The sequence below is a fragment of the Triturus cristatus genome, chromosome 10 (genome assembly GCF_964204655.1).
Source record: "Triturus cristatus chromosome 10, aTriCri1.1, whole genome shotgun sequence".
NCBI lineage: Eukaryota > Metazoa > Chordata > Amphibia > Caudata > Salamandridae > Triturus > Triturus cristatus.
Window position 1 is genome coordinate 1,025,591,546 of NC_140593.1, and position 25,822 is coordinate 1,025,617,367.

General features: G+C 48.4%; 1 protein-coding gene across 6 annotated transcripts in view; it reads left to right on the forward strand.

Annotated features, from left to right (window-relative positions):
• CCP110 (centriolar coiled-coil protein 110) overlaps positions 1–25,822 on the forward strand; it is a 391,171-nt gene that overhangs the window by 234,238 nt on the left and 131,111 nt on the right. For all 6 annotated transcript variants that reach the window (XM_085629056.1, XM_085629058.1, XM_085629057.1 and 3 more), the window contains one exon: positions 8,866–9,052. In XM_085629056.1, the coding sequence (XP_085485182.1) occupies positions 8,866–9,052 (187 nt within the window). The remainder of the gene's footprint in view (positions 1–8,865; positions 9,053–25,822) is intronic.

Here is a 25,822-nt window from a genome sequence, read left to right on the forward strand (position 1 = left end):
AAAGAAGATTGGCACTTATGGATTTTGTCACTCTTTAAAGGGGGAATAAAATGGTTGTGAATAAGATGGGGTGAAAAAGCAAGATTTATTGCACTTGAAAGTCACGATTCTGTGATGATAGGTGATGGTTGCAACTAAAAGCCAAATTCACAAATCTTTTTACTCACCATTTTAGGTCTGGATAGGGACCTCTTTAGTTGTCTCACCACCAGATCCTAGCAAAGAAATGTTTTATATTGCTCTCTCTACACACGCACATGCGCACACACACACCTACACGCCTTTGGATCAGCCTTCTTCATCCATTAGTCTTTTCAGTTGTCATTCATATTTTGCTTCTGCCTTCCACAGCATAAAGCATGGGGCTATGGTATTTTACAATTTGAGTAACTACATTTTGTTTAATCACACTTACATCTCCACCTAAACACTACTCTTCAGTACCATGGCCGGTGGGAGAATATTGAACTTCACCAATGCTTTTTCTTTCTGTTATTTCTTTTTTTAAATTTTTTTAGTCCCCTTCTGGTTTCATGCCAGTGGCTCTGACCCTGGTGCTATTTGGGCCACTAGGATTCATTCCTGAATCCAGACTGCCAGTGGGCATGCCACTTTGATCTTCCCCGGACCGATGTTGACACTCCCCGTAGTGCTGTCCCCAATCTAATTACCAGACTGAAACAGAGCCGGAGGGATGTCGTTCGCCGCTAACTCCTGCACAGACTGGGGCCATGCCTTCCAGGCCAGAGCCTAAGCCCTGTTTTTATGGGCTAGGACTCTGTGCAGAATGTAAGGGGGGGGTCGCTGGACCCTGAAGAATACCAGCCTTATCATTCCTTGGACTGGTGTTAGGAACCGGACACTTCTCCAGATACTGGCTTTCTCCTCCTAACTTGGCTACGGAGGAGGGAGCTTCTTTCGCAGTGGTGGTGAGGCAGGTGTCTGAGGTCCTAGACCTCAGCTTGCCCTCAGTGGCAGTCAAGGCGAATAACAGAAGTGCTTCAGCCAGGAGTGTCTCCATCAAAACAGCTTTTTCCTTTTAATGAGGCACTTACTGACATCCTGCTTGGGACTTGGTCTAAGCCCAACACAGGGGCTCCTGTAAACAGGACGATTGCCCGCTGCCACCTCACTGCTTCAGCCAGGAGTGTCTCCATCAAAACAGCTTATTCCTTTTAATGAGGCACTTACTGACGTCCTGCTTGGGACTTGGTCTAAGCCCAACACAGGGGCTCCTGTAAACAGGACGATTGCCCGCTGCCACCTTCCTGCTCTAGGGGACCCAAACTTCCTCGGACAACCCTCCACCCCGGAGAGGTTGGTGGTCCAAGCCTCAACCTCTCATGTAAATCCTGGTGCATTCCCTACTGTGCCACTGGATCCAGAATCCAAGAGGCTGGATACCTTGAAGAAGAAGACTTTTTCTTCCACCAGCCTGGCACTGCAGTTCGTGAACATGGCGTGCCTTTTGGGCTGCTATTCCCACACTCCATGAAATACAGTTGCGGAGGTCCTGCCAACGTTCGCGGAAGAGGCCTGGGCCATACTCTCCCAGGCTGATGCCGATGGGAGTAACGCAGTGGAGTTCACAATACGATGTGGACTAGACCTGGTTGAGGACGACTGCCTTTTCTGAGGATGTCCAAACATTGCTTCTGGACATGCCTTTTGATGGCTCCGGTACCTTCATAGACAAAGCAGATTCAGCACTGGAGCGCTTTAAGGACAGCAGGGCTACACCCAGGTCCTTGGGCCTTTCCATGGCCCCTCCTCATCCCCAATCTGCTTTTTGCTCCAGCCACGTCTGTACCCGCCAAGCCACCGCTCAAGCGTCACAGCCTCTGCATGGCAGAGGACTCAGCACCTACCGGCCCCGTAGGTCGGGCAGCTAGCAGTCAGTTCAGTCCCCCACCCAGGCAACCTTCCTAATCTGCTCTCTTACCATCATGTGCACTCAATGGGCAGCAGGATTTGCCATCAACTGCCCCACTGGTGGTTCATAACATCGGACAGATGGGTTTTACAGATCGTCTGAAAGGGCTGTTCCCTCCCCATCATGATTGCACCTCCCCTCATGCCACCAACTTGCGACAGACTGACGGAGGATCACCTATCTCATCTCCATCAAGAAGTGATGTCTCTCTTGGCCAAAGGAGCCATAGAGAGGGTGCTGACGCCAGAAGTAGTTTGTGGTTGTTATTCCTGCTACTTTCTGGTGCCCAGAAAGGACAGAGGCCTTTGTCCTATGCTAGACCTGCGTCCTTTCAATTTCTTTCTCAAGAAGAAGTTCAAAAGGCTCTCACTAGCTCAGGTCCTGTCTACCCTTGACCTGGAAGGCTGAATGGTAGTGTTGGACTTGCAGGATGCATACTTTCTAATACCAGCCCTGCATGCCCACAAGAGCATTTTCAGTTTGCTGTGCTGCCTTTGTCCTCACCAGCGCCCCTTTGCCCTCGGGTGTTCACGAAGGTGATGGTGGTGGTTGCAGATTTTCGAAGATCACGGGTATCCATCTGACCCTATCTTGAGGACTGGCTGTTGAAGGCGGGCTCGCCCCAGGCTGTCGTCTCCCACCTCCAGACTAAGGCAGACCTCATGCACTCGCAGTGGTTCACTATCAATATACCAAAGCCACACCTGACTCCCTCTTAGTAAATCCCTTTCATCTGAGCTGTTCTGGACATGGTGCAGTTTCAGGCTTATCCTCCCAAATGGCAAGTTCAGGATATTCAACCTATGATACAGATGTTTCAGTCTCTATCCTGCATTTAGGAGAGACTGACACTGAGGCTAGTGGACCTCCTGCATCCTCCTGGTGACACATGCCTGCTGATATATGCAGGCTCTGCGGTGGGACCTGAAGTTTCAGTGGGCACAGCATCAGGGGAACCTCTCCGACATGGTCCAGATCTTGGAGGGAACTGCAGAAGACCTGCAGTGGTGGCTTATAATTGGGTCAGCATCAGATCCCTCTCCCTTCCCCAACTGGATCTAACAGTGGTGACAAATTAGCCACTCCTGGTATGAAGCCGTCATCTGGGAGAGGTGGAGATCCGAGGGCTCTGGTCTCCGGCGGAATCCGGACTCCACACTAACCTGTTGGAGCTCAGAGTAATACAATTGGCATTGAAAGCCTTTCTTCCCTCCATCATGGGAAGGCTAGTTCAGGTGTTCACGGACAACACCACCGCAATATGGTACTGCAACAGTCAGGGCTGGGTGGGGATGTGGATGCTTTATCGGGAGGCTGTGCCTCTCTGGACATGGCTGGAACGTCCGGGCATTTACCTGGTGGTTCAACATCTGGCAGGCTCTCTAAACGCTAGAGTGGACTAACTCAGCCGAAGGTGTCTAGAGGATCACAAATGACTTCTCCATCTGGAGGTGGTGCACGGTTTCTTTCAGCAGTGTGGAGAGCCTTTTTTAGATCTGTTCGCCACTGCCAAAAATACGCAATGACAGCAGTTCTCATGCTGGAGTTTCCAAGGTGACTCTCGCTTGGAGACGTTTTTTGTCTCGAGTGGAGCTCTGGACCCCGTACGCCTTTTTAACCCATATCGCTCCTACCCAGAGTTCTCAAGAAGATCAGGAACAACTGGGCGCAAGTCATCCTTGTGACTCTGGACTGGGCAATGAAAATTTGGTATCTCCAGCTATTGAACATGGTCATCGATCCTTCGATCAGGCTGCCCCTTCAAGAGGATCTTTGGTCACTGCAGCAGTGGAGGTCCTCCACCCGAATCTGTCAACTCTTCCCCTTCTTTTCATGGCAGCAAAGCATCCCTCCACCAAGCCAGTATACGCTTGCTGTTGGGGAAAATTTATGGCTTAGTGTACAGAACGATTGATCCCCTTTCTGCCCCCCTTTCTTAAGTTCTCATTTTCATCCTTTGTTGTGCCCCGCAGCGCTCTGCTCTGGGCACTTTCAAGGGTCATCGCTCTGCTAATTCTGCTTTTTTTTCGGTTGCCTAACCAGTCACCCTTCTTCAAATCTCCTATTGTTAATAGGTTCATGAAAGATCTGCAATATTTGTTTCCACCTTCCCCTTTCATTATGCCCCAGTAGGGACCTTAATCTCACATATGTGCTCCTTTTGAGCCTTGGCACAATTGACCACTCAGGTTCCTTCAAAACAGCCATTTTCATGGCTATAACACCTGCCCGGAGGGTCAGTGAGCTTCACGCTTCATCCAAGCCTTCCCTACTTTGTCTACCCAGACAAACTGGTGTTTCGTATGAGAGCTTCCTTTCTCCTAAAAGTGGTCACTCCCTTTCACGTAGGCCAATCCATCACTTTTGTTATACCAAACGGAGAACCCAGTAGTGTTAGACCTGATAACTCTCCATGTTGGAAAAAACCAAGTTTTTCTTGTAAAACCCTCACCCACCAGGGTTACCCCACAGTGGCATACTTCATCATTGGATCCATCCCGATCAGCTATGGATCGGGCGTGCTTTGGCGTACGAACTATGTGGGGGCACTTATTGGTCTTATTATGATGATAAAGAAGATGTTGTAAGTGGGGGAGTGGAGGATAGTACTGTGCTATGGTGTAGTCTAAAAATACCTGGATAGTAGGTATATCTATTTTATTCCTGTCTCTAGTTGGTATGGTTGAAAACTAGGGGGATTTTTAGGAAATCGAGGTTATAATGTGTATGCGATTGTATGGGTCAACACGTTTCAAGCCGTGCCCCTATTGGCTCTTCTTCAGGACCATGGGAAACTAGTTCCTTGGTACCACTCCTGTATGTTCTTCACTGGAGACCTGCTACTTGCATTCCATGCCACATTGTGAACGTACATACGTTTACCATCTAATTGGTGTTTTAACTGCCTCTGTGGAGATGTAAAAGGAGTTAGCTGTAGGGAATTTTTCCTTATATATTCTTTGAGCACGTTACGTGAGCAACTGGGGCGGGAATGTACAGAAAAAGGTTCCCGCCCCAGGAGGAAAACATTACTGTACCGCCGCCTCCATCAGCACCACCTGTAGCACCTCTTACACCAATATTGCCACCTCCTGCTACTCCTTGGATGACGCCACGTCCCATCATCCTTGTTCCTCCTAAAGAAGACCCATCCTCTTCTGAAGAAAAGCCTGAAGAGGGAGAAATTCACAATCCTCCTCCACCCACTGATGAATGGATAACTATAGTATACCTACACCACCCCCTCCTCTTGTCATCCTTCTGATTCACCTCCAGAGGACATTGGAGGTTTTCATAATCTGATGGACAGGGCTACATCCCGATTTCATCTGCCCATTTTGTCAAACAATCATATTGTTTCCTTTATGACTTTAAAGAACAATCAAGGAAATCAGACCTATACCCATTATAGACCATATTTGGCAGGAAGGACTTAAAGTAATGAAATCACCGGCCACTGTAGTGGCGGTACTGCCAAGGCTAGATGAAAAATACATGGCACCCGAGGATTCCCACGCATTCCTTACGGGTCATCCCAAACCAGATTCTGTGATTTTCCCAAGCGGTTCAGAGAAGATCAAAAAATTCTTCCACCCTCATCACGTCTCCAACGGGCAAGGAAGGACGCCATTTGGATTCCATCGGAAAGAGATTCTCATCCATGTCCGCAATCTCGGTCAGGGCTATCAACGCACTAGCCATTTTGGGCCGCTATGATCGGCAAATGTGCTTTGATATCGGAGCCATGCTGGAGTTTATTCCGAAGGAAAATAAAGAAACATTTCGTAAGGTCCTGGCTGGGGGAGAGCGCACAGCGGCCGAAATTATGGACTGTGCCATGGACATAGCCACAACAGGTTTTCGACAACTAGCTGGTGCGGCTGTTTTAAGTCGCCATGGATGGCTTAGGGCAACGTCCTTCCATCCTGAAGTGCAATTATAGATACTGGGCATTACGTACGATGGAGGCAGCCTTTTTGATATACATATAGACAAAGCTATACTAGCCTTCAAAACGGATACTGACACAGCTAAAGCATTAGGTACCCTACACTATCGTAAAGTGCCCTTTTGCGGTGCACAAAGGCGTGGATTTTCAGGCTATAGAGGTACTTTCCAGCGCACCCAAAACTATTCATCCTTTCAGCCGCAATATCGTCAGGGTCACCAGCAGTCATCTTATCGACAGCCAACATCATCTGGTTTCTCCAGGCAAGGCTCATGCAGGAACAAACTCAGGTCGCAAGCAGTGACCACATCATGGTACCAGCTACTACTCCATCCCCCCCCCGACCGGTGCAAACGTTTCCAGTCATATCAATCAATGATGCAATATTCCAAAAGACAGACGGGCCTTGGACCTCATATCTTATGGCCACATCTCTACCCAGGGGATCGCACCCCCCTAGTCTTCACTTACTCAAACAAGAAGTGAAGATTATGCTACTGAAAGGGGCAAAAGAGAGGGTTCCAGTAGCACAAAGAAGAAAATGTTTTTACTCCTGTTTTTCCTGATACACAAGAAATCAGGAGAGTGGAGACCTATTTTAGACCTCAGGTGGCTAAACAAATTCCTCAAAAACCAGACCTTCAGAATGGTTACACTCTCCAACATCCTTCGGCGCCTCAACAGCGAGGACTACATGACATCGCTGGATTTAGAGGATGCTTATTTCCATGTTCCTATACATCCCACACACAGAAAGTTCCTCCGATTCACAGTGACTGGTACCCACTATCAGTTATACCTGGCCAGGCAGTTTGGGCTGGACTGTTCCCATTGGGCGCAGGGTCAAGACTGATTTGCATATGGCTGGGTCCCAACTGGAATGGCATGGTGAGCAAAAAAACGATGGATTTAGGCCCAGATCACTGTACTGGGGTGAATGTATGACGTTGTTCTGCATTCTGCCCATCAATTGTTCTTTTTGCATTTGTCACCCCGATTGGGATGGGTATGCCCAGATGTGGGTCCCGTGCTCTCCATGCCACTGGAATCAAGCTATCCTGGCTGAAGAGGGGTGAAAGCCCAAAACCAGTCCTTGGATGCTTGTTTCCAATCCAGGGAGGACCTGGCCAGGTAGTTCGGGCTGGACTGTTCCCATTGGGCGCAGGGTTAAGACTGATTTGCATATGGCTGGGTCCAAACTGGAATGGCATGGTGAGCATAAAAACGATGGATTTAGGCCAAGATTATAAAAGTTAACCAAGTGAAGGTTAAAATGGGCTATCCAACGTATCACCTGAAAACTAGTACTAGCCGTTTCCAAGATATCCACATGGCCACCTAGAGATATATTCAGCCACACTGCCAGCCCACCGGCTGTTTGACCACAATGCAGTTTAGTAGCTGGGATGCTATAACATTGAAACCCATCAATAATAGAAGGCACAACAGCCCACGTCTCCTGCAAAATGACAATATCTTAACTTTTGAGGAATGATAGCCAGTCAGGCAAGCACAGCTTTGAGCGGAGCCCAACCTCATTCCAACTCACAATTCTTATCAGGGTACTATCAGGAAGAGGAGAAACAATGCTAAAGGTAACAACTCTGGGAGTGCTGGACAACATGCTCGGGGCTGCAGCCACAGACATTCATTCAACGTCTTCCAGACTGTTGAATACTTCAAACTTGTGCAAGTTAATGGGTACATTTTCCAGGGGGAAGCGGCTGGAAAAAGTGGTGATACTGCAGGCTTGAAAAATAGCCGAGGGGTAGCGACACAATCTGTGGGTTTGTGTGGTGTGGCCATTCTCTTGGTTTCAAAATATTGCATACAAGCAATGGAGTCCTAAAATTTACCACTACACAGTCACCTACGCTCCGCACCATAATAATTTCCTCCGTACTTATGTCTATTCAGCCAGTGAACGGTTTTGATCTAAAGTTGCACCCAAGATTCAACGGAGCCTGTCTTCAAGGGAGGAACACCAGCAAGTGCCAGCACAAATGGGCAGACTGCAGGTGGTAAATTCAAAGTGTTGTTACAAGGGACATTAGACTCCAAAGCTCCTCTTGAAGAACCATTATGGTGATCCTATTTTCCTGTGATTAACATTAGAACTGGTACAGAAACCCTTTATTTTCGTTTTAAGTATGATGCCAGCCTACTAGAAAACATGTATTTTTTTATTAAAATGATATCTGGTTATTTATTTTTAAATAATTTTCATCTCTGCGTGCCATAACCAGACCTATGGCTTTGTCAATGCTTGATGAAACGTATGCTTTAACTAAGGCATTTACAAGAGAAACAATCTGTTTTTGATTCACAGGTATAGACCTGGTGGGATTTTGCAGTCATAAATGGGTTTGCTTTGAGGAAATTGCTAAACGTGGTGACATTTCTTTATCAACTGAATTGTTCTTAGGGGTGGAATTGTGGTCATTCTGGTTCAGTTGCAACTTAGCAGTGAACACCTATCGCCTCATAAGTTATTGGGTATTCACCATTGCTCCCGCCCTTTGATATGCTCTTAGATCTCCCTCAAAGGCAGTCATAAATGTTTTTTTCTGGCTAGGAATGTGAAGATATTTTCTAGGGGATATTGTTTCTCCATGGGGACAAATATATCTCAATGGAGATCTAAATAACATGTTTCAAAGTTGAAATGCTTGTTTGTGTTCCATGTCCTCACGTGGTAACATTACACCTGTTACTTTTCTGTGAGTAAATGTCAGTATTGATTGAAACTGTGCAATGGTTGTACAACCGTAGACATAATTCTGGAATTCTTTTCAAACTCATCTTCTCTCCGGTTTCTCTGAACCAGGCCCTAATTTACTATTATGTTTTTAAAAATGCGCAAACAGTCTTGCACGTTCAAGCACAATGAAGTTGCACTCAATGTGATGTATGTGTAGATTTTACTCCGTTTCCCCATGCACATTTTTACATAAAGTAACTCTTTCATGGTACAATTTGGCAGGAAATAGAACAGCAGGAAAGAAGACTAAAGGACAAGAACTCTGATTCCTCTGATCCGCCCAAGGCAGTCGAACCGCATGTAAGCAATGGGATTGGTTTGGATTGGCGGAAAATAAATGAAAGTGGCATGTCCGACATGAGGTGGACTCAGATGGACGCAGACAACAGTTCAACTGAGTGCAGCATGGGTAGGTCTGCTAAAAATAAAATCTTGAAATATTGTAAGCTTTCACTTATAAATGTTTGCATTATCGTACAGTGTTGTGAGGTGAAACAGGCTTTGACAACATTGTTTGAAGGCACCACCATTTATACAGGTGTGCTCTAATCACATGAATTCAATCCTAATGTTCGTTATATGTTTTTTATTATTTTGTTTACTGTTAACGGTGAATTATTTGTATTTGTTATCATCTGTATGGTCCACTGCTCGACCACATCTAACTCACCAAAAGCAGACCTAGCATCTAGAAAAGTACACCTGGAGACAAAGGCAGTAAAACTTACAAATAGAGGCCATCGTTGACAGTTTAAACAAATGTTTTGATAGTATTTCCTTTTGTCAGACCTTATTCAGGGAGTCAAGGGGCACGTAAGGGTCTACTGAGCCTCTGCTGTCCTTTGCCTCTGATACCCCGGGATTCTTCCTATTCTGGCTCTGCAAACATGGCCAAATTCTTCCCCTTCAGCACTTGAGTCTTAGTGTTAGCGATGGCAAGCAGTGACCGGCTTCTCAGAGAGGTAGTGTTGGGGTTGTGCAGACTGAAGTCAAGGATCACCCAGCAGTGTAATAAATCCATTTTTCAGCCTGGTGCTTTAATTTAGAAAAGTGCTTTATTGCACTCACTTAAACAGATACTAAACAGGTAATACTAATGGGCACAACTAAAGGATCTAGTGTTAATGCTACTGTTTCTTTGAACGGTATCCACCACTTATCCAGTATTAGGGTATCTTTCATAGATTCACATGCCTGAATCATTCCCCGTCGTCTGGATGGGAGTCCCCGATACATAATAAAAGTAATGTCTTACAAGACATATAAAGAGATAGGCCAAAGGCCTCACATTAGTAACACATCCAGGTCCTTTTTTAATGAGGACCAAACTCTAGATAACAACCAATCAGCTATCACCACCCTCTGGAACCTTCCTGGAAGGAGCTCTAGTCCCTCGGTATTTCTACCGCACGTCGTGCTAAGGGAGTCTCCACTGAGCTCTGCTCAGTTTTTCCTTGCTTCTGGAATTCAAGTGGATTTTTCTTCACAATTGTTTCTTCTGAGTGAAGTCTACTCTGTCTTCATGTCAGACACTCCTAAGAAAGGCCTTTTTAGGCCCTGTGCTTCCTGCAACAAGAAGAGACTGCATGTCGACGACAAGCATAAAGACTGCCTCTACTGTCTCTATCTGGACCATTCCTCCAAAGACTGTAAGGTATGTCGTACCTTTGCGTCTAAGACTCTCAAGACCGTGAGGGACGGCTGTTAATTTGGCTGCAGAGTCTTAAGGTCAAAGAATACCCCTTGTCCTCTGAGGAAAGTGAGGGTTCAACAAAGTCTTCAAGAACCTCAGAGAAAAGGTCTAGAGATGCTTCTCCAGGTCCTTCGTCGCAGCCCCCTCAAAAGAAGACGCAGAAAAAGTCTTCAGAGGCACCACTTAAGGCTTTGCCACACAAGGATCCTTCGCTGAAGATTGTACACACTTTTAAAAAGCCTGCTTCAGCCTCGTCGACGACCACCTCGTCGACGGTGGCCTCGACGTCGACGAAATCTCCTTCTACAGCTGTGGGAGTAACCTCGTAGACGACGACAGTTTCTACAATCTTGGCGTCGTCAGCATCGCACTCGACAACGACGTCCTCGTCGACTGCTGTTGTTCCATTGTCGTCTACGATCAAAATTTAAAAAATCGTCGACGTCCAAGATAGTGTCGATGCCACGCTCGTCGACGAGCGCATCGACGACGAGTATGTCGACAAGGGGTGTTCCATCGTCGTCTCTCCCATCGTCGACGATGGTGACTTTGTCGACGACGACTTCGTCGACGCTACCTTCGTCAACGCCATCATCTGTTGTGTCCATTGGTGTTTCCTCGTCGTCGACGGCTACACCGACGACGGCCTCGTCGACGACATCAAAATCAACGGTGGAAAGTGCTTATGTTCACCTTAAAGTTACTAAAAGGAAGCTGACGCCTTCCCTCACATCACCAAGTAGGGTCCAGCCGTTACCTCCGTCTCACCTTTTGGACGAGGCGGAGGATTCAGATGAGGGCAGCATGTTCAGGGCTGCAACAAGTCCCTCTGAACTTCATGTAAAGTACCAGGAGGACTCTGACTATGACGAGCAAGACGCAGATGATCAGGCATATTATCCGGACGACAGCCATCTTTGCCAACAACCCATGGTTTGTCTCCCTGCGTCTTTGGTTTCTGACCTCCAATTTTTGATTTCTGACTACAAACAGAGGTTCTCTACTTCTGCTCAGTCTTCTACTCCAGTTCTCTCTCCGCCTCCACGGTTACAGGTTCCACCTCCGCCTTCACCGGCTATACCTGTTACGTTACCACCTCCCCCTTCCACGGATGATGAGGAGGATGACCAACAAGAGGAGGGAGAGGTTCATGATTCCCAATCAACTCATGATGAGTGGGACGCCAACGTCATCCCTTTTCCGGCGTCTCCAGTGCCTCCTCAAGCAGATTCGCCCCCTGAAGATATTGGGGGTTTTCACAACGTTTTGGAAAGGGCTGCACAGCGTTTCCAAATCCCTATGCCTTCTTACCAGCAGGACTGTTTCTTGGATGATTTCAAGGAACCTTTTAAAAAATCTGTGAGATCTGTGCCGATCATAGACTACATCTGGGATCAAGGCATTAAAATCATGCAAAATCCTTCTACGGTCCCCCCAGTGTTGCCTCGTTTTGATAAAAGTACAGCGCTCCAGACACCGCTCCAGCCTGTCTTACCGGACATCCCAAGCCTGATTCCGTCATCACTCAGGCAGCTCAGCGGATATCTAAAAACCCTTCTGCTCGGCTTTCAGCCCCTCCAGATAGGGAGGGCAGACGCCTGGACAACATTGGGAAGCGTTTTTCTTCCATGTCTGCATTGACAGTGCATGCGTCTAATTCCTTAGCGTTGTTGGGGCGCTACAACAGGCAGATGTGGGTGGACATTGCCCCATATTTGGAGGCCCTGCCGGACGACTCCAAAGTAGAGGCAAAGAAAATGTTGTTGGAGGGTGAACGTTCAGCTTCCGAAATCATCGATTGTGCGATGGATATCGCCTCTACTGGTTTCCGCCAATTGTCTGGGACTGCGGTCCTCCGCCGCCAAGGTTGGCTTAAGGCGACGACATTCCGACCGGAAATCCAGACAAAGATTTTGGATATGCCTTATGATGGCCAATTGCTCTTTGGCACTCATATTGCTGAAGCCCTTCAGGGCATAAAAAAGGGTACGGATACGGCCAGGGCTTTGGGAACCCTTCAATTTAAAAACCCCCTTTTTCGAGGCTCACGGTGTAGAGGTCAGTCTTCCGCTAGGGGAACCTACCAGCAGTATCGATCTTCCTATTCTTCCTCCAAACAGCAATATCGACCACAGTTCCAACAGCGCCAACAGCAGCAATCTCAATACAATACGTCCTCCTTTCGCGGGAAGGGCAGACGTCAGAAGGATTCTGCCCGGCGTCAATGACTTTTCTCTACCGCCGGTCTCCATTTCCTCTCCACCCTCCAGAGTAGGAGGCAGAATTTCCCATTTTCTACACAATTGGAAACTGATCACAACGGACCGTGGGTTCTTCAACTGGTACAGTTTGGGCACTCACTGGAGTTCATTCAAATTCCTCCGCAGACCGCTCTTCGACCTATGATTCACAAGAATCTGCGCCTTTTACTTCTGGAAATCTCACTAATGCTCCAGAAAGGTGCTATAGAGCGAGTTCCCCTTCGCCAGCAGGGGAAAGATTTTTACTCCCGTTTTTTCTTGGTGCGCAAAAAGGAGAAGAAATGGAGGCCGATTCTAGATTTGAGAAGTCTCAACAAATTCTTAAAGAAACAATCATTTTGCATGGTTACTATTCAGGAAGTGCTCCAACTTTTGAGGTTTGCTGTGGCAGGCAGACATTACCAATACCGAGTCCTGCCCTTCAGACTCAAGTCAGCCCCTCGCATCTTCACAAAGTGCCTTTCTCCAGTGGCTGCATACCTCAGACAGCAACGTCACCAAGTGTTTCCCTAGCTCGACGATTGGCTCGTCAAGGCACCTTCTCTGGACGGCGCAAGCAGATCCTCCAACGCCTGTCTGCAGCTTTTCAGTCACTTGGGACTCACTCTCAATCCAGACAAATCCATCCTGTAACCGTCTCAACTGATAACTTTTCTGGGTGCTATTCTCGATACAAACCAGAGGAAAGCTTTCCCGTCTCAAGAGCGACAGTGCAAACTTTTTCTCTTAGCGAACCGCATAAAATCCAGGAAGTTTCTCACAGTGCGCTTGTTCAAATCTCTTCTCGGGATTGTGTCATCCTGTATTCTGCTTGTTCCCTACTGTCGCCTCCTAATGCGCCCTCCCCAAGAGTCACTATCCGATCAGTGGATTCAAGCTGAAGGATCCTTCGACGATGTCGTTCAGGTGACCCCCCAGATGGTCACTGCGCTGCAGTGGTGGACTTGTCCACGGAATCTTGCTCAGGGCCTGCCTTTCTTGCTTCAAGCATCTCCGCATATAATCACGACGGATGTGTCCCTGGAAGGTTGGGGAGCATTCCTCAAGGAACTTCGGATCAGCGGGAAGTGGTCTCCCTCAGAACGGAAACTTCATATAAACCTCCTCGAGCTACGGGCTGTTTATCTCGCCCTCCTGGCGTTTTTTCCCAGGATCAAAGGTTCTCTAGTGCTTGTCCGGACAGACAATACTACAACAATGCACTACCTGAACAAGCAGGGGGGGGGGGGTACTCGTTCATTGCCACTCTCTCGCGAATCTCAAAAAATCTGGAACTGGTTACTTCAACACAACATTTCCCTCAGAGCGGAATATGTCCCAGGAACAGACAATGTGCTGGCCGATTCGCTAAGCAGGCAGCAAACAACATATCACAAATGAGAATTGAACCAGCAGGTTCTCAACTGCATATTCTCTCAATGGGGCACACCTCTCTTGGACCTCTTTGCCACCCAGCACAACTCCAAATGCCAAAACTTCGCAAGCTGGAATCCCCATCGGGGGTCTCTAGGGAATGCATTTTCGATAGCATGGTTCAACTTCTTTGCTTACGCTTTTCCACCGATTCCCAGGGTCCTCAGGAAGTTGAAGGCAGAACCCTGCACGCTAATCCTGATTGCACCAGCGTGGCCTCGCCAGCATTGGTTCACGGAGCTCCATCTTCTCTCCCTGGAACCACCAATTCCGTTGAAACCTTTTCTGTCTCCCCTCACAATGGACCGGGATCAAGTCGGACATCCGGATCCAGCATCTCTCAAATTATCGGCTTGGCTCGTGAGTTCCGAGAGTTCCATGGCCTAGACATTCTTCCGGACTGCAGGATGGTTCTGGCTCGGGCTCGAGCTGACTCTACACACAAAACTTATTCCTTGAAATGGAGGAGATTCTGCATCTGGTGTAAGACTGCGAATATACATCCTTTCACTTCTTCTCCAGAACAAATATTGCCTTATGTTCTCCATCTGGCAACTTCAGGTCTGGCTCATGCCTCTATTAAGGTTCACCTGGCAGCGATATCCTCTTTCAGGAGATCATCTACGGGTCCTTCTCTTTGGTCGCATAGACTGATTAAACAATTTCTCAAGGGTCTGTTTAGGACTTTCCCTCCCGTGAAGTCTCCACCTCTCACTTGGCAACTCAATATCGTTCTTGCTCAGCTTACGAAGCACCCTTTTGAGCTGATGTATAGAGCCACTCTCAAGTTTCTCTCTCGGGAAACGGCACTGCTTCTAGCCCTCACGTCTGCAAGGCGAATAAGCGAACTTCATGCATTCTCAATTCAAGACCCTTTTCTTCAATTCAAGCATGATAGGGTTATACTTGGGACTAATCCCAAGTTTGTTCCCAAGGTCCTGTCAGACTTTCACCTCAATGAGCCTATAGTCTTACGAACCTTTTTTCCGAATCCTCAAACAGCGGCAGAAAGGGCTCTGCATTCACTGGATCTTAAACGCTGCCTTAAATTCTACCCTGACAGGACAAAGACGTTCCGCAAATCCAAGCAACTCTTTGTGACTTACAGTCTACCTCGTAAAGGTTTCCCACTTACTAAACAGAGTATTTCTAAGTGGATCTCTGCCGCTATTACTTTCTGTCACCCGCAGGCAGGCCATCCATTGCATTCGACAGCTCATGCCCATTCCACTAGGGCGATTTCTACCTCCATGGCACTCTTTGCGGGTGTGCCTATCACAGACATTTGCAGAGCGGCGACATGGAAGACGCCGCATAAATTTACCAAGCATTACTGCTTGGATACGGAACTTATGAAGGATGCTGCAGTGGGACAGGCGTTGTTACGTCATCTATTTCGATAGAGGTGAGCCTTCTTTTCATCCCACCATCCTTTTCTTTACATGCACATTTCTCCATTATGTTTTCTATTGTTTTCTTTGATTGCAATTTGTTCCTTCTCTGCTTTCGCATTGATATATTATCTGATGAATTTGTGCATTCTGTTCCTTCCGAAATGTGCCTATCATTGCTTGCTATTCTGATTCAGGCATGTGAATCTATGAAAGATACCCTTATACTGGATAAGAAATGCGTTACTTACCTGTAACTGCAGTTATCAAGTATTTCATAGATTCACATGCAACCCACCCACCTCCCCTGGAAGGGCTCACCTGTTTCTCTCAGTGATACATCTACTTAGCACTGTGCTTACGAAAATCTGAGGGACTAGAGCTCCTTCCAGGAAGGTTCCAGGGGGTGGTGATAGCTGATTGGTTGTTCTCTAGAGTTTGGTCCTCATTACAAAAGGACCTGGATAAGTTACTAATTTGAGACCTTTGGCCTATCTCTTTATATGTCTTGTAAGACATTACTTTTATTATGTACCGGAGACTCCCATCCCGACGACGGGGAATGATTCAGGCATGTGAATCTATTAAAGATACCAATACTGGATAACTGCAGTTACAGGTAAGTAACGCATTTCTTCTTTTCACACTCTTGTAAAGCTAGGTTGATTCGCCTTGGGGTTAAACTTCCTGTGCCGCACAAATCTAACATTACCCCAGTTGAGCATAAGCAGCAGTCTATTGAGTATAGTCCTTGTTAGTCTCACCAATTGTAGGTCTCCGTGTCCAAATATCAGCCATTGGGAAATGAGCAACACCATTCTTCACCCACTCGTAGTTCTGGGAGTGGATATGCTATTCAGAGTAGCAGCCTCTGTCAATCCAGGTTGACCACAGCTGTAGACAACAGTGGGGGAAGCAGTCACAGATCCTTGGGCATGAATACAATTACTTTAAGTTTCAGGCGCCCCAAGGGACGGGGCAGGTCCCTCTGCTTCCGACCTGCTTCTGGCTCACATGGTGACGCGCTGTAGGTAGGCCACACAATTTAAAATGGGAGGGGGTCACAGCAGCCCAATGGGTCACATTGGTGAGGGCTACAGTGGGTCCACTTCTAAGTCACATTGGTGTCGTTTGCCAAAGCAAGACATCTTTCCCCATCACAATCTACCAAATTACAGTGCTACAGGAAGTCTAATGAACAGCACGTCTCATCAAAAAGCTCAAATCAGTTTCTAAAGGAGTCTTGTCTCCTCTCTCTCCAACAAACATCCCACGACAATGGCACACAATCAATATAGAACACCAGTCGCTGCTCTGAAGTACAAGCACTCCTCGGCATAGGAGTCATCAAACCCATACCTCCACAACAGCAGGGACAAGGAGTCTACTCATTGTATTTCCTCTGTCCCAAAGACGACTGTACCCTGTAGCCTAGCCTCTGTCTTATTCTTCTCATTCATCTCAACTGTTACATCCTGTCAGAACACTTCTAAATAAACCCTACAGGATGTTATCCCTCTGCTCTGCATAGACCATATGGTGACCTCTCTGAGCCACTTCACTCTTGCACAGTGCAAGACCCTTCTTGGAAGGTGGGCTTTCTGATTGTGAACACTTCCTTAAGAAGAGTCTGCGAGTTGTAGGCTATAACTATGGAAAAAACTTTGATTCAGGTTCTCTGGGATAGAGTTGTCTGAATGGCTGATCTCAGATTTCTTCTTAATGTAGTTTTCTCTTGCCATGTCAACCAAACCAAAGAGCTATCTAGTTTCTTTCCACAGCAACCGTTGGTGTTGAAAAGAGCACTAAACAGATTAGACTTTAAAAGGATACTAAGGTCTTACATTGACTGAACAAAGTCCATCCACAAAACAGAACCACTCTTTGTTGCGTTTACTAACCCTACTTGGGGAAACCCTATTTCAACATTTGGGTTTAGTAAGGTGTATAGTCAAATTCATATATGTCTGCTATGGAAAGACAAGGTATCCCTTGTCTTGTGTGTACTAGAATGAAAGTGGCTACAGTGGCTTTCTTTGGTGACTTACTGCTAGCAGACATGCTACGTAGCTACTTAATGAGAATCGCACATTTTTACTAAATAATCTTCTGTGAATATTCAAGCCAGCCAGGAGGCTCAAGGTGGCCAAATGATGCTTGGAACCTTGTTTCACATATGTGCCTCATCAGTTTGTTATCCACCATATGGTGGGCACTGCTTTATAGACTAGTGCAGTGCAGTAGCAACTTATGCTACTAACTAAACAAGCATTGGCATAGCCAATAGGTCTTTCCTTTCGGTCCTTATAAGTGCTTAGCCAGAGGTTTTGGCTTGGCCTTTGTTTTTAAGCTATGTTATAGAGCAGTGTGGCTGCTGTGCAGCACATTTGAAAAGTTATAATGAACAAGACTGGCCACATTATTTTGTAGTCACATGCATGCATTACCGCGTGAAATGACTCAGGCGGCTTTTTTACTTTTGTGATCCAAAAAGGAATGCAATAGCTCTTATTTGCCTTAAGGGGTTTCTGCCTTCTAGGGGGTGGGGGGTACACCAGTGAAGGTTCTCAGGAACCAAAGGAGGGGTTTCTGCCGTTTGGGGGGTACACCAGTGAAGGTTCTCAGGGGCAGAGCTGAGGAGTTTGCGGGTGTCCCACTTTCTAACAATAACTCTCTCTAAACTGAGCACTTGGATACCTGTGTTATCCAAGCACCAGGGCTTTAAGTGGGCGGGGTCTTGCTGGTGCTGAGCACCGGCAATTCTAAATAGCAGGTGCTGAGATGGGTCTCTATCAGGCTCTCCAGTTTTGCCATCACCCGCAGGGTGAAAAATAAATCTTAACTCTGCAGCGGTCCCACCCTTCACTGCTTTTGATGTTATTTTAGAGACTTGCTATAGTACTTTCGCAGTCTCTTCATTTCAGAACAGAAGCATTTTCAATACTCTATGCAACGAAGCCATGGTTGTTGCTTATTTATCTTATGCAACTAACAACCATTGACAAAGCCAATAGTCCTGGCTTGTTGTAGGTTTAATGTTACTTGCTGTATCATATATCTGATAGAGACTACTAGCCGCTGATTCCTTAACGTAGAATTATCCCCAGTTGTGAGAATGGACCCGGAAAACTTTCTTGCCCAGCGTCTCTGCGTGCCGGGGGGTGCGGCACCTCGCGACTCCGCCCCAACGGGTGTGACGTCAACGAGGTCACATAAGCCCCACCCCGGCGCGCTGACGTTAGTTTTCTTCTTTTCTGCGTGAAACGCGGACCCGGATCGTGTTCCTGGCCTGTTTTCAGGCCTTCTTTTTACGCTTTAGCGTTTTGTCTTGCCAAAGTTGTGCGAATGCCTTTGGGCTTCAAGAAGTGCTCGTCTTGCGTGCACCAGATGTCGGCGACGGCCCCTCACCCCATCTGTATGTGGTGTTTGGGGGAGCACCCCGACTCCACGGACTGCGAGGCTTGTCAGCAGATGAAGCCGAAATCCCGGCCGGAGTGCCGGATGAAACTCCTCTCAGCCCGCATGTCCAGGTCAGCGTCGTCGCCGTGTCCGGCCCCCGCGGAAGGCTTCAAGAACCGCCACTTCCGTCTCCGACATCGCCCCTCTCCAAGACCGCAAGGGTGTCGGTAAGTGTCGCAGTTTGTCCCCGAGTCCCGGTTCCTGGCCTGTTGGGGGCGTGGATTCTCCGCGGGTTGTGCGGTCCTGCGCGTCTCCGCCCTACCCGCTGTTTCCGGCTCAGGGGCGACCAGAGTCCAGATGGAGGCCTATGCGGCGGCCTTGCAGGCCTCTTTGGCTCCTCCTTCTTCTCCTCTTCCTGGGACGTCTGCGGATCCCTTGCCATGTGCAGGGTCTTCTGCGGCGTCGGCGGCGGCTCCGGCGCAGACCTGTTCGGCTCCAGGTTCTTGAGATGTGGTGCCGTCGGGGTGCGGCCCTCGGGGGTTCCCTCCTTCGGACCACGGTGCCTCTGCCTCGAAGCAAACCCCCGCGGGGGTCCCTGTGGTGTTACGGGAGGTTGCCGGGGCTTGAGGCTCGTCCTCGAGCCCCCCTCAGTCCTCTGGGAGGCGGCGGCCTTGTCCAAGGCCGAGCTGACACCGCTCAGGCGCTGGCGGCTGCTGGCCCTGGCAACGCCGCAGGGGCGGGCTAGGGGCCGGGCGTGTCCCCGGGCCTCCCTTGTCCCTCCATGCAGGAGGCTGCCTTGTCGAAAGTCGAGTAGACGGCTTTTCGGTGCCGTTCCTTGGCCGCCCCGGCTCTGCCCGCCCCGTTCACGTGCGGCGTGGCATAGGTCATTTCGGCGCCGGTCTACGTTGACCTGACGCCGGTGGCGGACTCTACGGCGCCGTACCGGCGTCGGGTCGTTGATTCGTCTTCGGACGCCCCCTCTTCTCCAGAGGTTCGGCAGCTGTTTGTTTCATCTTCTCCGGAGACGGGATGTCGTAGCTTTTTCCCCGGCGCCTTCCAAGGACGGCTCTTCGCCGTCCCCGCGCCCGCAGTCTTCCCCGGAGGCGCCTCAGGTTCCCCACTCGTCGGTCAATCCTCCCCCATTCCGAGCTTGGCCTTTCCTTCCTCCGGTTGGGCTGGGAGATGGCCGCCTTAGCTTACAGCTGTCGCCCACGGAGGAATTGCTTTCACCATCGCGTGGCCCTACGGAGGCAAGTGCTGCCTTCGCCCGGGCTGTCTCCACGGCTTCCAGAATCTTGAGCATGGGCGATCCGGCTACACATTTCCCCACGGCTCATTTGCTGGAGGTTCTCCATCAGGGCTCTGGTGGACAGGAGCTGCTTCTTCCCTTCGAGGCTTCGCTCCATAATTCTCTCTTGGGGGCCTGGGGGCGTCCTGCCACAGGGGACCCGGTGCCCCAGCCACTTCTGCACCGCCACCATCCTGCTCCGCATGATCCAGTCTGTCTTTTCTTCCACTCTTCTACCAGGGGCCCTCTTTTGCAGACCGCCTTGCCATCGGTGTTGTCTTCCCCGTCAAGGGAGGCCCGGTGGTTGGATTCCTTGGGGCACAACATCTTTGCCTCCTCCAGTGCTGATTTGCGGGCGCTTAACATGCTTTGTGTATTGGCCAGATCCACTTCTTGCTTATGGGATTCGGCGGAGTCCCTTCTGTCTTCCGCTTCTCAGGAGGGTGCCTGCATTGATCTGCAGCACCATGTTTTGGATGGCCGGGAGCTGGCGGCGTTAATTCTTCCCTCGGCTCTGGACGTTTCAGAGGTGCATGGCCGCACCATAGCTTCTTCAGTAGACCTTCGTCGCCATGCTTGGCTGAGGGATAGTGTTTTCCCTGAGAACGTTAGAGAACGGCTGGTTGACATTCCCTTTGATGGCGCTCTTTTGTTCCACGCCCCTGCGGATTCTGCCATTCAGAGGTTTCTTGCGGGGCTTCGGCCTCCTCCTCCTCCTCCCCCCCCCCCCCCCACCTCCCCTCCCCCAGTGACCTGGATGTCAGTCTGTGTTCTGGGAGGTGTTCTCCCATTGTTTCCTGGGGCCTAGTCACGCGTAGCCCTGGTGGTGTGGTTGGTGTGCCTTTAGGGTCCTTTCGTCAGCCCTTTGGTGCTGTTGGCTGCTGGTCCGGCCCTTTTTTGACTTGTGGTTTTGGCTCTTGGTAAGCCTGGTAGGCCCTGAGATTAGACCTTCTGTGTCTTCTTTATTGGCTGCTTGGTAAGCCGTCTGCGAGGTTTTTCTGCAGGTCTTTCTGTTTTGTCCTCTGCTGTGGAATTGTTTTCCTAAGAGGTGTTCCCATGGTTCTTGTGACGTAGCCTACCCTATGTGGGGTACTTGTAGATTTTACATAGCTCTGTCATGTGCTGGGGAGGTGTGGTCGCCCTTTTGGGCTCCTTGCTCTCCGTGGCATCACGGTATGTCGCTGGTGCGATCTTCTTGCCGATTGTCTTGGAGCAGCTTGCACTGGGTCCGTCCTTCTCTTTGTCGCTACGTCGCTCGGCCGGTCTGGCCGGCTGTCTGCGGCATCATGTTGTGGTGGTTACGCCCTTCTGTCCTGTGTTTTGGCTTGGTCCTCTGTCTGATGCTCCAGAGGGTTTGGCTTTCCTTGGCTTCTGTCTTCTGGTGGCCGGCTTGGGCCCGTCCTCAGTCTGTGTGTCTCACTCTCTCTCTGTCTCTGTCTGTGTCTCTCTCTCTCTCTCTCGCTCTCTCTCTCACTCTCACTCTCACTCACACTCACACTCACACTCACACTCTCTCTCACTCACACTCTCTCTCACTCACACTCTCTCACACTCACACTCTCACTCACTCACTCACACTCACTCACTCACACTCTCACTCACACTCTCTCTCACTCTCTCACTCACACTCACTCACTCACTCACACTCTCACTCACTCACTCACTCACTCACTCACTCTCTCTCTCTCTCTCTCTCTCTCACTCTATCTCTCTCTCACTCTATCTCTCTCTCACTCTATCTCACTCTCACTCTATCTCACTCTCACTCTTTCCTCCCCTTCTTTGTGGGTCAGTGTGTGTGTTTCTGGCCTGTCCCATCCTTTGGGGTGTGTCCTGGCTCTCTGTGGCCTCTGCCTTCGGCTGGCGTCTGCCTTGTCCTGGGTGCGCTGTTCCGTGGTGTTGCCTGCTGCTGGCGGGGCATGCCCATGCAGGCCTGCTTGTTCTACTCCACCGTTGTGATCTTTGATGTGTTCCCTTGCGCCCCTGCCTCTGGTTCCCCTGGGGCTTTGCGCAACAGTGTTTTTCTTCTCCCGCCTGTGCTGTTGGTGGTGGAGCCGTTCCGGCCTTGTCCGCTGCTTGCGGCCAGGGTGTATTCTGTTCTTTTCTATCTCTGTGCTTGTGTTTCTTGCGGTGGGCCCTGCCTCTGGTTCTACCTCTTCTCACTGGGTTCGAGGTGGCCTTTGTGTTCCTTGAGGCTTTTGGGGCGCTGTCTGCCCCTGCGGGGTGTTGGGCGTTCGCCCTTGGTTGGGCTTAGCGTATCCTGGCCTTTTCCTTCTAGTCCTTGTGACATGTCCCCTGCTGGGTCCCTGGGTCTCTCCTAATGGGGAGGCTCTCTCGTAGGCCCTCCTCCCTTCTGGGTATGGCTAGGGTATCTATTCTACGTTAAGGAATCTGCGGCTAGTAGTCTCTATCAGATGTACAAGTAACTTACCTTTGGTAACTATGTATCTGGTAGAGACGATTCTAGCTGCAGATTCCTTCACGTCCCACCCTTTCTCCCCGTTCTGTGAAGACCTTCAGCTTGGTTTTCTGCGCTCGCCTCCCGTGGCTTGTCTTCTGTGGAGTCCTTTTCGTTTTCTTCCCGGCGGACTTTCCTCCAGCTGGTTTCTCTCCAGCTGGTTTCTCTCCAGTGTAGGGGCCTGCTTTTGCTCTTTTTCCCTTGTTACAATTTCTGGTCCCCATGCTGTCCTCTACGTTGGGGGTTCTTCCTTGGCCTCCTGCTCTTTTCAGGGTCTGCGGCCCTCCTTGCCTGTGTAGTCTGGGGATGGGTTGCTGTTGCTCCTCTGTTCCGGGCTTGTGGCCCTTTTGCTGTGTGGTCTGTGGTTGCAGACTCTCTCTTTCAGAGCTTTCCAATGCTTGTGCCTCCAGACTGGCTATTGCCTTGACTTGCACAGTGGTTCCGCGGAGTGGTGTTTTAAGCTTTCCGTGCTGTGGCTTTACTGTTGTGGCCTTCTGGTATTCTGGTGCTGCCTGGTGCTATGACCTTGGCTTGCACAGTTGTTCCTCAGAGGTGCTCTGCTCTTTCCCTGCTTTGGCTTTACGGTTGTAGCCTCCTGGCGCCTCGGTGACAACTGGTGCTGTTCCTCACCTTTTGTCTCTCTCCTTTTGTTTCTCTGGTTTTTTTCGCGCACTGTTCCCATGCTCTCCTCTGTTTTGTTGTGATGGCTCCGCGTTGTGGCGCGGAAAAGTTCTCCGAAGCAAACTGACATCAGCGCGTGGGGGTGGGGCTTATGTGACCTCGCTGACGTCACGCCCGCGGAGGACGTCGGGGCGGAGTCGCGAATGTTTTTCGGGTCCACTCTGACGCCTGGGGATAATTTTACGTTAAGGAATCTGCGGCTAGAATCGTCTCTACCCGATAAATCATTACCAAAGGTAAGTAACTTGTACATCTGGATGCAAGGACAGAAGCATCAAAATACCAGTCTGGGGGGGGGGGGCACACTATGCTAAGCACAGATTTTTAGCTTAGGTGTTTTTAAGCCACGCCCTTATTTGCATCGGCCACGCCCCTTTCAGAGACCCCCTTCCCCCCAGTTTTTTCATCTGACTTAAAGCCCTGCCAAGCGCTGAAAATGCTCACCCACTCGGACTATTTAAAAAAAAAATTGTCCACTTATTTACAGCTATCTGTAATGGGTGTATTAAGTTAACACCCTATCATTCAAGCAAATATCCTGATTTAACGAGTTTAAAATATAAATCAGAAACTCCTGCCCTAGGGCCAGCCAAAGTGCAGGAGACTCTTCAAACACAGGTCTCAGCACTCCGTGAATCAGCGAGACTAGCCCTCCCATCAGGAGTGCATGTCCTAGCGCACTGTAAGACAGCACACGGGATAGGCCTCTTGGACCAGGCGATTCATTCATTATAACAATAAGGCAACTCTTACAAGTAAGGGTCGTGCAAGGCTACTCTATCTTAAAGGGTTGGTGGCCCACGCAAATGATGTGGATAGTAGCCAGGCAAGCAGCATGCGTCACAGCCAAGAACGAAGGGGCAGAGAAGTGACTGCCCCAAATACCCTCTGACGCACACCAGTGCAGAACTATCAGACGGACTAACGAGGCCCTGAGCAAATAAATACTATGCACTAGGGCACACATCTTACAACATAAATGGGGAATGAATTGGCATAGCCAATGCAAAATGACGTCACGGGGAGGTCACGTGACAGGAAATAATGCAGCCTCCATATCATACTTTTCAGGAACGAGCGTATTTTACAGGTAAAACAGAGATGATAACTTTTTACATAGTTCCTACAAAAGTAAATGTGGGCATACAAGTTAAGTATTGATACACATGTCATGTAGTTAGCCATTTAATTTTTCATTGGCAGTTTTATCTAGCGCCGACAGGACATATGGGTTAGAGAACGCTTCAGGAAACAGAAGTTTTGTACAAATAGCAGACAGGAAAAATAATTAACTTTCAAGAGGTAAAGTACAGGGTCATAAGATAAATAGTATAGTGACACCCATGCAGTTGTACCCATGTCTACGACAGGAAAACATTGAAGGCTTTAGAAGACTATATTAAACACAAAAAAAACCACATGCAATTATAAACATTTTAACATTTGTTTAGTTGAAACATAAACGAAGTACAATCCTTCTGACCAATTACAAATATAGTTTCGTAGCAAACTACCCATATTTTGTCATTTATAAAGCAAACATCTACTGATACCTTAAATGACAAAGGCGATTAATTTTATTACTTTAAAAAAATTGTACAGACTACACAAGCTTACAAATACTATTACTTTATCAGATGCCAAAGCTACAATAAAAATGTCCTTGCTAAAATTCAACTGCTGTTTCAACCTAGTTCCGCAGGACATCAAATCTGAACCAAAACAATACAATTTTAATACAGAGGAATACTGCAAACATTTTCATATTAAACCAAGTTAGTGGTGGGAATTAATAAAAGTGCTAGGGTTATTTTTTCCTTGAGGTTAGAAAAGCTATGTGTCCTTTAACTTAGAAGGAATGTTGAACATGACAATCCCTTGTCTTTGCTTGAGGTGTTAATTGGCCCAGGAGAGCCCCCAGAGTCTCCTTTGAAGCAGAGGGCTGAGGAATCTCCACATATTACAGCCCCTTTAATAAAAGCGAGCGGGCGGGCATTCTGAGCGGAGTTGCACGAGGTGGTAGCCATAAGGTTGTTTTCTGTGAATGATCATCTAAAAGTTTCCCAAAAATCTGTTTTAGCTGCCCTTGCTTTTCACGAAAGGAGGGTTTGGCAAATAAAATTCAAAAAACTAAATGAAAGGGTCACTTTAATCATTATTTGTGGCTGTCACATTTCAGATGAGGAAGAACACAGCTGTATTTTTTTTTCCTGCTTCCCCTTCTGGAACCTACATGGGTTTATTGTTGAGGGCACTGAAATCCAAGTTACATACAGATAAGAGAAGCACTTTCCTTAACAATATGGTCTTCGGCAGTGCTATGAAATAAATAGATAAATGAAAGTGGCATTGTGTAATGTAATCCGGTACTCATGCAAACTGCTCCAATGCCGTGGAACTGATTTTGCACTATATAAAACAAGCATTGGCATAGCCAATAGATCTCGCCTTTGGGGCCTTATAAGTGTTTAGAGAGAGCTATTGGCTTTAACGTTTTTAATGTGTGTTGCAGAGCATTGTGTTTGTTGTGCAGCATGTCTATAAGTTATGTTATTATTAAAAAAGTGTTATAACTATTTGTCACCTTATATATAA